At 53.0% G+C, this 12,864-nt stretch overlaps 1 protein-coding gene across 1 annotated transcript in view; it reads left to right on the plus strand.

Annotated features, from left to right (window-relative positions):
- The first annotated feature begins 2 nt into the window (after positions 1 to 2).
- Positions 3 to 12,864, plus strand: part of ITPKB (inositol-trisphosphate 3-kinase B) — an 82,583-nt gene continuing 69,721 nt past the window's right edge. Inside the window, exon 1 of the mRNA XM_029934895.1 lies at positions 3 to 1,898. Within this exon, the coding sequence (XP_029790755.1) occupies positions 3 to 1,898 (1,896 nt within the window). The remainder of the gene's footprint in view (positions 1,899 to 12,864) is intronic.

Genomic DNA, 12,864 nt, shown 5'->3' on the forward strand with positions numbered 1-12,864 from the left:
CTATGGCTGTGTACTGCTACGCCCTCAACAGCCTGGTGATCATGAATAGCGCCGACCAGGCGAAGAGCGGCGGCCCCCGGCCCCGCGGCAGCGAGACGTCCCCGCCGCCGAGCAGGGCGGCGCTGAGCCCCGGCAACGTCTTCAGCCCCGGGAGAGGCGCCTCCTTCCTCTTCCCGCCCGCCGAGCCGTTGTCGCCCGAGGAGCCCAGGAGCCCCGGGGGTTGGCGGATCGGCCAGCGCAGGCTGAGCGCCGGCGGCGGCGGCGTGGGCAGCCCGAGTTGGGCGGGTAGCCGGAGAGGAGACGGGCAGCAGGTGGTGAGCGCCGGCTCCCTCTCCCCTCCGAGGCCCGAGGAGGCCAAGAGGAAGCCGCGAATCCTGCAGCGCGAGTTACAGAATGTGCAGGTGAACCAGAAAGTGGGCCTGTTCGAGGCGCACATCCAGGCGCAGAGCTCCGCCGGCCAAGCGCCCCGCAGCCCGCGTTTGGGCAGGGCTCGCTCACCGTCTCCGTGCCCCTTCCGCAGCAGCAGCCAGCCCCCGGGAAGAGTCCTGGCTCAGAGCGAGGAACGGAGAACAAAGTCGTTGGGGGAACCATGTCCGGAGACCGCGGAGGCCGGCTCCAGCAGGAGAGGGAGGGCGCCGGGACAGTGCCTCTCGGAGGGCGAGGAGGCGGTGGCGCTCTTCCCAGGCCCGGCTGCGCCCCCACCGTCAGGGGCTCAGGGCCCAGCGGCTTCTGTAGCGGAGAAGGAAATCCCTGCCAGACCCCACTGTGGCTCCTCCAGACCTGGGGAAACTGACAAGAGGGTGTCTCCGCTTTGGGGAACGCGAAGCTGCCCAGCTCCCCCGACGGGGCTAGTCCGCGTGAACTTCGTGACGTCCACAGAAGTGGCAGTGAGAGCCACAGCCAGTGGGCCACACCAGCCACACGACCCTGGCCTCTTTGAGCGGGCTGAGAGGGCCCTGGAGCCTGGGGGTATGCACCCCCGGGAGTCCCATGTGCATTGTATAGAGCAGCCTCTGAGCGGAGAGAAGAGCCCAGTCCCAGAGAGGGGGGCGCTCTGCGGCGGAGAGCCCTCTGGGAAGGTGGGGGAAAGAGATCCGCCCGGTGGGGTGCGGGGCTCGGGGGCGCCTGAAGCCAGAAGGCCGGAGAACAGGACTGTGAACGCGCAAAGTTCGGAGCCTTCTGAGTTCCGGAGTCGGATCAAGCCATCTCCAGACTTGGGGTCAGTAGGCCCCGAGGCGGCCCAGAGTGGGGCCCCGGTGGTCTGGGAGCCTCGGCGGCGCTGCAGCGGAGTGGATGAAGGGTCTTCGACGCTGGGCCTGCTTGCGGCCAGCCGCTCGGCCCAGCTAGCGCCGCGGGAGGTGGAGGCAGGAATTCCCTCTGGCGCAATGCTAGAGCCTTTCCCCTGCTGGGCAGCCGCGAAAGCTCTAAAGGAACCTCAGTGCCTTCCTGGAGACAGGGCAGGCGTGCAGCCTGGGAGCTCCACGGCTTGGCCGGGCCCCATGGAGGAAGCCGGTCTGGCCTGGACGTGTGGCACAGGTGTACAGCCAGAGGGGACTAGGGGAAGCCACCAGCCCGTGGGAGACGCCCCCTCCAGCCCAGAGCTGCTCTCCCCAGATCAGAAGGACAAGCCTCCCCTGATAGAGGCCTGCAGCCCCAGCAATATTCCTGCCGTCATCGTTACAGACACGGGTGCCCAGGAGGACCAGACCTTTGAAGAGACCCAGGGAAGTCCTCGGGGCAGCCTGCCCCTGAGGAAACTGTCCTCTTCATCTGCCTCATCCACTGGCTTCTCCTCTTCCTATGAAGACTCAGAGGAAGACATCTCCAGTGACCCCGAGCGCTGTCTGGACCCCAACTCTGCCTTCCTGCATACCCTGGACCAGCAGAAGCCCAGAGTGGTGAGTCTCATTCTGAGATTTTCCTTGAACTAGTTTTCATGCCCCTGTTTTTCTTCCTTTTCTACTGAGCTTCCGAGACTCTGATCAGGGTGCCAGGGCAATCCCAACTTAGAATTCTCTACAGGGGTGTTTGCTGGCTGGGGGGCGGTGAGGGGTGCCTAGGCACTGACTGTGCACTTTGTAGCTTGGACAGTGAATCAAGTCACTTTGATCACTATTTCCGCGTACATCTTAAAAAACAGTTTTTAAAGGTACTTCTCTGGTAGATCACAACTCGCTTCTCAGGGAGGTGATATTATGGATATTACTGAGGACTTCCTGATTAATCCCCAAAGATACTAAAACAGAGGTGCCGACCAGCTTTTGTCTGATCAGGTGAAACGCTTCATTCTTCCATCTGTTTAGGCGGAGGAGAAACTGACCAGGGCACTGAATTAGCCTAGCATCTAGGGACAGGCCAAGGTATGAGTTGATGTGATTCTCCAATGGGGTCTCGAGACCTGTGGGTGTGCTTGTGACCGGTCTGCTGGGTCCAGAACCGCCTAGCCTCAGGTAGTAAAGTCAGGACATTGTGATATTGGTGGGACCAGTGTCACTAAGCTACAGTTTTGGTGTATGAATTAAAATAAAAGCCATGCTTTCAGCTGAGCAGACAGTTTTTTAAATAGCAAAATGTTATATTCGGTTGAACTGCCCGAGAGAGGCACTGGGTGTAACCTCTAGGGCAGGTGACTCCTAATGCATGTGCTGGTTGGCTGGTATAGGTGCATTTCAGATAGGTTTTCAAGTGCGTTTTGATTTGTCACAGTAACCTCCTGTGCTAGCTGTGGCCGTCCGTAGGAGTTTTACTTCTATTACATAGTGAATCTCGGCCCAGGCTGTTTTCCCTCTTAGGAGGATCAGAGCATCTCACGGAAGACGTGAAGAGTCGACGCTAGCACTTCTGAAAAGGTCTGGACTTTCTCTCAGCTTTTCCAGAGTGTGGGGAATTTCCTAGGTCTTGTGCTCTACCCCCTGGGGGAAAGTCTGCATTTTGCCGTCACAGGTAGCCTTCCGATTTCATCTTGAATAGCACATACTGTTCCTGGTACCGCATCTGACTTCAGCTACAGCCCTTGAGAACCGTGTTATTTCCACTTCACATCCTTCTCTAAGGTGTTTTGGACCACACCATGCGTTCCTCTGTGACTCCTGCTGAGAAATCACAGTCTGAAATGCCCAAAACCGGGTGTTTCTTTTGTCACAGCTCTGCTCTCTGATGAGGTGGGGGCACATGTCTCTGCAGAGTCTGGCCCCCATCAGCCTGGCGGTTTGTGGCAGGACGGGGCTGCCGGCACAGGGCTCACACACACCCTCTTGGAGGAGACGGACAAGCAGGTGAAGGGACTGCTTCTTGCTGCAGGCGCAGCTCGTTTCTCTGCCTTCCTGCCCGCAGTTGCAGGCCTGCTGGAGGAGATGGCCCTCAGCTCCCCTCTTACCATTGCTCTTTAAACCTCCGGCACGCTCGAAGTTGCTTTAACATCTTATCCAGCCTTGCACTTGGCCTTTCTCATGATGGATTAGCAGCTCCTCTTGGCTGTTTCTCAAAACAGCCTTTGCGTCCCAGTGTCTTCGGAGGGCTCTGGTCTGGAAGCAAGTTCAAGGGAGATCAGTAAGGACAGGTGCTGATTCTTTCTGTCCCTTTGCCAGCGGAGGGAGCGGATGGCGGAGGGGCGTTCTGTGAGCTCACAGGTCCGGAGGTGGAAGTGAGGGGTGGCCAGCCTGCCCGCCACCTCTGCAAGGCTTCCAGACACCCACAGAGGAGAGCCAGGGAAAAGTCCCCCAGCCGGCTTCACTCTGAGTCACGTGAGGCCCACGGGGAGTGCAAGCGTGGGGGAAGGTAGGGTAACCAACTGGAAATTATGGGATTCTAGGGACTTTTCAGCTTCTGGTTGAGTACTTGCGCCGTGAGCTAAGTTTTCTTTTTCTTATACAGTTTGTTACAGCCCAGCCTGACCAGGGACCTCAAAACATCTGCTCCTAGGGACAAACATCACTTGATTCCCTGAGCTCGATGTTTTGTCTGCAGGAGGCCAGACATCTTGATCCACTGGGTCTCTGGCTGGGCCCTCGGGGCTTTGCAGATAAATCTGGGCCTCGCTGTCCTCTGAGGCGCTGAGAACCAGCCTCTTCCCATCTCCCCACTCCTGTATGTAGGGCGGCCCTGCACAACCAGGGCCCACACCCTCTCACTCACACCTGTGCACACTCACACGCACGTACACATGCGTTCACACCTGTGCACACTCATACACCCTCAGCCTTGCCCTTCCATGTCCAAGCTCACACTTACCGGCTCACACTCACACATGTTCACCCTTGCCCTCACAAGTTCATGCTCACACTACGTGCTCACACACTCACATGCTCACGATCACATGTGCCCACACTCACACACCCTTACCCCACACAGCTACACACACTCACACACATGTTCACTCTTGCCATCACCTGTTCATGCTCACGTTTACATGCACGCACATGCTCACACTCACGTGATCACATTCATACACATGCACCTCACATTTGCACCCACATGCCTTCACCCTCACAGTGCTCACCGATACCCTCACACACACCCTCACACCTGCTTACACCTGCTTGTACACATGGGTTTGAAGTGGCACATTCAGCCTGGCCCATGGACCCATGCTGAAACGTTTTATGCTGCTCTGTCTTTCCACGGAGCTAAGCCTTTTATGCCTCATACAGCGGGTTCCTTACTTGTGCGAAGGGGTGGCTGTGTGACGGTGTGGGGACAGGGGCCTCGGCCCAGGCGTGTCTGAAGCTAGTGGCTTTGTTAGCTCCTGCTGGGTACCCCCCAACCCCGGGGGCCCGTGCACCAAAATCCCCGAGCCCTCCCTGTGCACGGAAAGCTGCCTAACCATCCAGGTTCTGCACATTTGCAGTGCATGCAGACATCCTTGGAAACGTGCAAACCTCACGCCTTTTCCTGCAGCTTGGGCTTTGCTTCTGATGAACCTGACCGATGCCTGCCCCTGCCCTAGAAGGTTCCACGGTTTTGCACCTGCCTGTTCATGAAAGATCAGAGGCTGGAAATTTGCTCAGAAGTAACAGTATCTCGAGCCTTGTGTTCTGAGGGTCTCCATCCAGGCACATTCACACTTACTGTTTTCTGCGGTCTGAAGGGAAGTGAATAGAAGGGAAGCTAATTGGACCATCAAGGATGGTGTCCTTGTATTTTGTGATGTAAGAGGACTTAAGAGTTCCTTGCTGTCCTCTGTCATTCCATTAAGAGTATCTGGGTCATTGAAATACCAGGCTTAAAGGAGATGTTAAAATATGCATGCAGCTGACTTTTCACAGTGGATTTGATTGATTTATTCCAAAACTGTGTTATCAATTATTTGTGCAGAAAACAAAACAAAACCCTGGCTTACTGACCCAGGGAGCACATAGAGAGAGGTGTCTTATGAAATCCTTGCCTTCTTTGTCCTTACTATTTTTTAAGAGCCATCGGAATTTTCTTTTTCTTTTTTTTTTTTAATATTGAGTAGTTCTGTTTTTGTTGTGTGTGTGTGTGTGTGTGTGTGTGTTTAGTGAAAAATTAACTCAGACATGCGGTAAAAAGTCAAACAGTTTAAAATGGTTTTATGTGGTTTTGAAAAGTGTAAAACCTTTATTTTGGGTAAACCAAATTAAAATTTAAAAGTGTTTTGAGGGGTACTGAGAAAAAAATTGATGCAATGGTGAGTACTTTTAAATAGAAAATTCTTGTCTGGATGAGAATGCTGAAGGCTCAGATCTTTGGGGTTCAGGGTTCAGGCTGCATGTGCTGTTTTCTGGAGACAGGGCACCCTTTTTTTTAAATCTCGGGGCTGTGGGGAGGATTTTCTGACGTGGCCTCAGCATCTCTCTGACCTGGGAAGACCCCGAGTCATTTATGTAAGGCTCAGGTAGTGCTCTGATCTGTTGAGGGATGAGGAAACAGAGACTCAGAGAGAGAGAGAGGTCCAAGGTCAACCTCCCTGGAGATGAAATCCATCTAGATCTGCCTCTGTGACTATATAATTCTAGGCTTTTGAATTAAAACCTGGTGTATGTGAAAATGCATCGGTGCGTCTGATAGTGTGGCCCTCAGCTGCTGAGGCCAAAACCCGGCACGTTGAACTATGAGCTTCTATTAAAGACTCATCCATTGATCTGCCTCTTTTCTTCTCTTTACCGGAACATTCTTTGTAATGTGGCAGTGAAATAGCATCATACGTCATCTGTACCATACCCAAGATTCTCATTAATAATTAGACTGGTATACGAGGCACTTCTGATAGAAGGCCAGAACGTGAACCTGAAAGTTAAAAGAGGCATCCTGTTATCTGAGAGCTTTGACTCCCTCAGAGATTGAAGTTTGAAAATGAAGACTTTGCACAGAGCAAGAACATCCCTTCTGACGATTATCGTATCGAAGGCGAGGTACTGAGAAAGAGAAGGATGGGCGGGACTTCAGAAACACAGCTCAAGATTTACCTGGCCTTCAGGTTTTACAAGAAAAATGTATCAAACCCGTTGATTGCTGCTTTTAGAGAAAGGCATTTCAGGTGCTCCATGAATCATTTCCAGAATTTTTGTTTTGTACGTGCTGACATCACTTTTCTGATTTTGTGGGCACCTGCCTGCCAAATGTAGTTACAGATTAGATGAGTTCCATGTAGTTTATGTGTACCACTTGCGGGTATTGGTAACATTGTCAACACTTAATTTATTTTATCAGGTTTCGACTCACTTAGCTAAGGCAGATGGGAAGGTATTTAATGGAAAGAATTTTATATCTTGGTAGAAGAAACTCGGGTCATTGGCAGGTGATTCTGGTTAACTTGGGACCTTCTACCTGGTGTTGTGGTCACACCTCTGGGGCAGAAGGGTTTTGATAGGCAACAAGGTTCTGCACACCAGGCCCTCAAATCCATGACAAGTGTGCCTTGCAGTGATTTTTCTCCTGACCGGGTAGAGTTAACACTGGGAAGATGGATTTTTCACGAATCCGGGAGCACACTGTTTAGGAAATCAAGCCAAACGCAAATGTTAGCTCTTCCATAATATGAAAAGCCATTTAGAGTGCCAACTGCCATTTTTAAGTGTATTTATTTTGAAATTGAGTGTGATCGGGGGAGGGGCCGACAGAAAGGGAGAGAGAATCTCAAGCAGGAATCTGCACTGTCAGTGCAGAGCCTGAAGTGGGGCTCAAACTCATGCACCGTGAGATCATGACCTGAGCCAAAACCAAGAGTCAGATGCTCCACTGACTGAGGCTCCCAGGCGCCTGTCAACTGCCATTTTAGCATCTGGATGTTTATGTTGGGATTTTGTATGTCCTGTTCTCCCGAGGCTGCGTGCCCTTCCTGTGACAGCCGGCGTGCTCTGAGCTTCGTGAATCGAGGTCGTTGGCGCTTAGGCGGTCTCAGCACCCAGAGCAGGTGTACCCAGCATTGTGACGCTCCTGCATTTCATCTCATGAGGATGTTGGGCCTCTGTTCTCAAAAAAATATTGGCAAGAACATTGGGGCACCTGGAGGGCTCAGTTGGTTAAGCATCTGACTTCGGATCAGGTCATGATCTCATGGTTCGTGAGTTCGAGCCCAGCATTGGGCTCTGCTAACAGCGCAGAGCCTGGAGTGGCTTCAGATTCTGTGTCTCCCTGTCTCTCTGCCCCTCCCCACAAATAAATAATAAACACAAAAAAAATTTTTTTAATAGCAAGAACATTCAGGTGCCTGGGGCTCAGTCAAGCATCCAACTGTTGATTTCGTCTCAGTTCATGATCTCAGGGTTTGTAAATCGAGCCCTGTGTTGGGCTCTGCACTGACAGCGTGGATCCTGCTTGGGATTCTCCTTCTCCCTCTCTCTCTGCCCATCCCCTGCTTGCACTGTCTCCTTCTCTCAAAAATAAATAAACATTAAAAAATTTTAAATATAGTGCATGTCTTCAAAACCTTTGTGAAAGGGATGGGAGAATGAATGAATGAAAGAGAGACAAAACCTCTGCTGTATCATGTGCGCATGAAGGAAATGCAGAACCATCTAGAATATGGAGAACAATGAAAGGGGAAAAAGAACAATGAAGACCAGCTCACTGCTGCTTCCTGTGACCTTACGGCCATAGGGTTCAGGGTGCCCGACTAGGGTGTAGACGACTTGGTGAGATCCTAGTCTGCCCTTGGCCCACGGGCCTTGCGGAAAATGGAGAGAGCAGGGGTGACCCCCCCGCCCCTGGCACTGCGAGCTGAGTGAGGCAGTGTTTGTGAGAGCGACTAGTGCTGCGCCTGGCATGCAGGGGAGGCTAAAGCAGGGGTCAGTCGAGGTGGGGTTGGGAGACATTCTGAGTACCTGGAGGCCATGTCTGGAAAATTCGTGGGGCCCCTTGCAAGAAATGCTCTGTGGCAATCCTGGGATCACTCTTGGGATGGTGTTTACATTCTTCTCCTCTCAGTAGAATATTGGGTGGTAAGTCTACCTCAGCCGAAAGGGCTGGAATGAAGTGACTTCTCTGAGACCAGAACTCACAGGGCGTTGGGGAGACACGGGCTTTTCCCACAGCGGGCGGCGAGGGACGTTGAGAGCAAGAGGCCACCGGCCCTTCGTTCGCTGCTTCCTAGAGCGGCTTCCTTTTGTTCCGTGGGATTCCATGAGGGCTGAGGAGCCTGGAGACACTCGGGGCGGCATGTGTACCCGCAAGACCACTCTGGTGCCTCTTACGTGCAGGCGGCCACCTTGTGGGACTTCTCTGGTGAGGAGGGACTTGGGCTAAGTCAACACACAGGCTTTTGACTAACTGGTCCGGCGTGTTTCTCAACAATTATGTTAAGAAGGCTCTGTTAGAAATCAGATCTTTCCCCTCCGTTGAGCTTTACTTGGGCATTTTATTGACTTGTTATCACTTAATGGAAACCCATTCAATAGAAGGTAACTTTGCAGGTCACTGTAGTCAAGACTCCCTTTATTTCCCCCATTAAAGTTTTACATCTCTTTTGCACCAAACCGGCTCAGTTTGACCAGTAACTAAAAAGTAGGAGCTTTATACAGCCAGTAAGCAGGCAGAATTAGTCTCTGCCAGTCATGGTCATGTTTAATTTAATTGGGGGAGGGGCGGATGTGTTTTTATTCCCCCACTCAGAATAAGCAGGAAAAATCCTCACTCAGCCTCAGGGCAGTGGAGGGAAGTGGTGGTGCATTTTCAACTAAAGAGGTTCCTCCCTCGTGAAGTTTATGGATATCCTGTTAATCCAGCATTTTACTTCTGTGGTCACATTCCGGGTGGAAAGGGAAAATTAAATGATGCTGCATCTCAAGTGGAGGCCAGGAGATTACTTCTGTTGACTGGTGACTAAGGTCAGGGTCTGACTAATGGAAGAGGTGATAATGTTGGGGCAGCTCTGGGGGGCCCAGTCGGTTAAGCGTCCGACTTCGGCTCAGGTCACAATCTCATGGTCCAATAGTTGAGCCTCGACCCTTTTAAAAAAAGAGGTGATAACACTTGTTGTTGATGCAGGGCCACATTCACAAAGTGACCCTTTGTGCATCCGAGGGCAGTAATGAGGGACATTTGCCTTGGGCTTTTGGGGCCCTGAGAGCACAGAGACCTTTCTTAAGTGTCCTCTGCATTCCGCCCCCCCCCCACCCAGGTCATCAGAACGAATAAACTGTACTGTTTTGCAAGAAGAAGCTGTAATAGGTTTTACATGACCAGTGCTTAGCATCTTCCTACCACGCAGGACGGGGGGATTTGGGGAAGGGCCATCCACCCGGCTCGGTCTGCAGTGTCTCGTGGTATGCTGCGAGCTGGTGGCCCCCGGGTAGTGGCGGGGAGGTCATGGCACCCCCAGGCCGCTTCCAGCACGTGTTTTTCCAGTTTCCCTGACATTCTTTCCAGGCTCAGCTCAATTTGTTCTCCTCTTCTCTACGGCAGTTGCTGACTGGGTCAGAACGTGTGGGGTTCTGCATGCTCTCCTGCGAAGCGCTGCTTCCAGAGCTCGGTAGCAGTGGGCGTGTCGAATCCCCTGCCTTGTATGGGTGTTTACTGGGTTTTATTTCTTTACTTTTTACTAGTCAGCCACCTGAAGGGTAGATGCAGTACACAATTCAGCCCACCTCTCCACTCCAGGGAGCAGTCCTGGCTGGGGTGTGGAGGGGATCCTGGGAGGGGATCACTCTGGGGAGTAGATCACCTCTGTCATCCTTATCTAACCTGACTCTGCCAGCAGGAAACCGAAGAGGCCTGTGTATGACTATGACATAAACAGCTTAATCTCTTAACAATGTCAAGTGGAAAATCTGACCTCGGCCAATAGCTTAAGAAATGGCCAGGATGTTTTGTAGGGACGACAGATCCCACGTCGCAGAGCCCAGGGGGAAGTGGGGGAAGATTTGCTTGCTCAGTGTTCACGCCAGGAGGTTGGAGATGCTGTCTGGTCTCTGAGAAAGTGCTGAAAAATCCTTACGGATGCAGAATTGGCTAATGGTGGTGGGGAGAGGGGCGGGGGATGGGGAATTTCAAATGGCTTGTAGTGGATATTTGAGTCTAAATTAGGCCTTGGAACCCTGTTCGCCCTGCCCTGTCCCCAGCCACCATCACTGTAGTTCCAGCATTAAGGACTTTAATTCCGAGTCCTTTAGGAGACCTCTGGGGAATCCGCTGGGCGGACTTCCGGAATGCAGTGTGCTGGAAAGGCCAGTGTTTTTTGGATTCGCAGCTGGCCTCTTTGGCTGGGATCCTCATCTGTGTAATGGGTACATTGATAAAGGCTTCCTACTTCTTGTGGTCTTTGGGAGTCTAGTGAGATCGCGTCTGTAGAGGCCGTTTGAGAGAGTGTGAGTCTTTCCTGTTTAACCTACCTTTTTTTTTTTTAATGTTTATTTTTGAGAGAGAGAGAGTGCACCAGCACACAAGCAGGGGAGGGGCAGAGAGAAAGGAAGTCAGAGTCCCAAGCAGGCTCCACACTGCCAGCAGAGAGGGAGACAGAGAATCCCCAGGTCTGCTGGAGAGAGCCCAAGGCGGGGCTAGAACCCATGAACTGCGAGATGATAACCAGAGCCCAAGTCGGACACTTCACCGACGGAGCCACCCAGGCACTTGCCTAAACTAGTTTTAATGATGAGCCCCTTGAAGAGCTTTGAAAGCCTTCTCAAAAGAGGATGGATGAAAGTGAGCACGGTGCTCCTGCAAGGCGGGCCCACGTCTGCAGCGCTTAAAGAGAGCACTGTCAGGACGGGGTGCGAAGCAGCCGTCAGGGGCGCAGCAGAGCAGGTCCTGACGAGGACTTGCCGCGCCCTCGGGAGCACAGTGAGTGGGTCCTTCTGGGGTCCGCACCCCACCTTCAGCACAGCTCCCCTGCCTGAGCCCCACCTGGGCCCGCGTGGACCGCCAACGCAGCTTCCTGCTCTATGCTTTGCTGCTTCAGTGCGCAGGTCAGGGAGCAGCCTGTACCGACGTTCAGGAAGCTCTGGCGGCGCGGAGGGGACCCCCTGGGCAGGTGAGGGGCGTTCCTGGAACAGGGCCGTGGGCTCCTGAATAATTGAGGAGGAGCCCATGCTCCACCTAGGGTTTGAGGATACTTAATGGGAGCATTGATTTTGTTCCATCACCACACAGTGATGTTCTCCCCTGGGTCCTGCAGAGTGAAAGAGGCCAGTCCAGCAAAGTCGTGCACGTTTAGAGCAGACGTTATGTTCCGCAGCTGTAAACTGGGCCCTTCCTCAGCATGGCCGGACCGGGGTGGATCTGGAAATGTTGGCACAGAGCGGACCTCCCTTCTGGGGGCTGCCCACGGTGACGGGCAGACGATGCTTCCAGTGGCTGCCCAGACAGCAGACGTGGACCTGCCGTCTCTGTCTGCAGGTACCTGTGTCCTCACTGATGCTGGTCCTTGGGGATCTGCCCTCTGCAGGGACAGCCGATGCCAGCAGTCATACTTGAGATTTGCCAAACTCAGAAGAGGGTGTGTGGCCTCGAGTAGGAGCATACTCCTTAGACCAGAGCGAATAAGTGACAATCTGCGTTGCCATGTGAAGCGCAGGCAGCCCCTATGCCTGCTGTGGAACAGGGCGTCACAGAACTGAACTTGGCCCCTGGAAAGGGGGCGTGGGTGAGGCCTTGGGGTTGTTTCCTCTGCTAGAAGTGCCAAGCCAGAGGGATTGTTCTGGATCTGAAGGCTCCAGGAGGTTGGGAAGAAAGAGGGCAGCTCGCCCCGCCTCCCTCTTGATACCTTAATGCCGCACGCCAAACTGCACGCAGATTGATGGTCAGCTGGTAAAAGTTGCAGTGAGGGGCGCCGGGGGAGCTCAGTTGGTTAAGTGTCTGGCTTCAGCTCAGTCATGATCGCACGGTTCATGGATTTGGGCCCCACGTCGGGCTCTGTGCTGACAGCTAGCTCAGAACCTGGAGCCTGCTTCGGATTCTGTGTCTCCTTCTCTCTGTCTCTCCCCTGTTCATGCTGTCTCTGTATTTCAATAATAAATAAATGTAAAGAGAAGAAGAAAAAGTTGCAGTGAGCAGTGCATGTAAATGTGCCTTTGGGAGATCTCCCCGCCCCCACCCCAGCTGACCAGAGGAACGTGGTCAGGAAAGGTGGGGTTGGACTTCTGTTCAGTAAGTGTTCACTGAGCCTGATCCTGAGCAAGAACCCTGGGGCAGGGTGGGGTGTGGAGAGCTGTGGGACTCCAGAGAAGTGCCTTTTCCTTTTTTCTTTCTTCTTATTTTTAATGTTTATTTATTTTTAAGAGAGAGAGAGAGACATACAGACAGAGCAGAACAAAGGAGGGGCAGAGAGAGAGATGGAGACACAGAATCCAAAGCAGGCTCCAGGCTCCAAGCTGTCAGCACAGAGCCCAGTGTGGAGTTCAGACTCACAAACTAAGAACATGACCTGAGCTGAAGTCGGACACTTAACCAACTGTGCCTTGGGTTCCTCAT

The sequence above is a fragment of the Suricata suricatta genome, chromosome 3 (assembly GCF_006229205.1).
Source record: "Suricata suricatta isolate VVHF042 chromosome 3, meerkat_22Aug2017_6uvM2_HiC, whole genome shotgun sequence".
NCBI lineage: Eukaryota > Metazoa > Chordata > Mammalia > Carnivora > Herpestidae > Suricata > Suricata suricatta.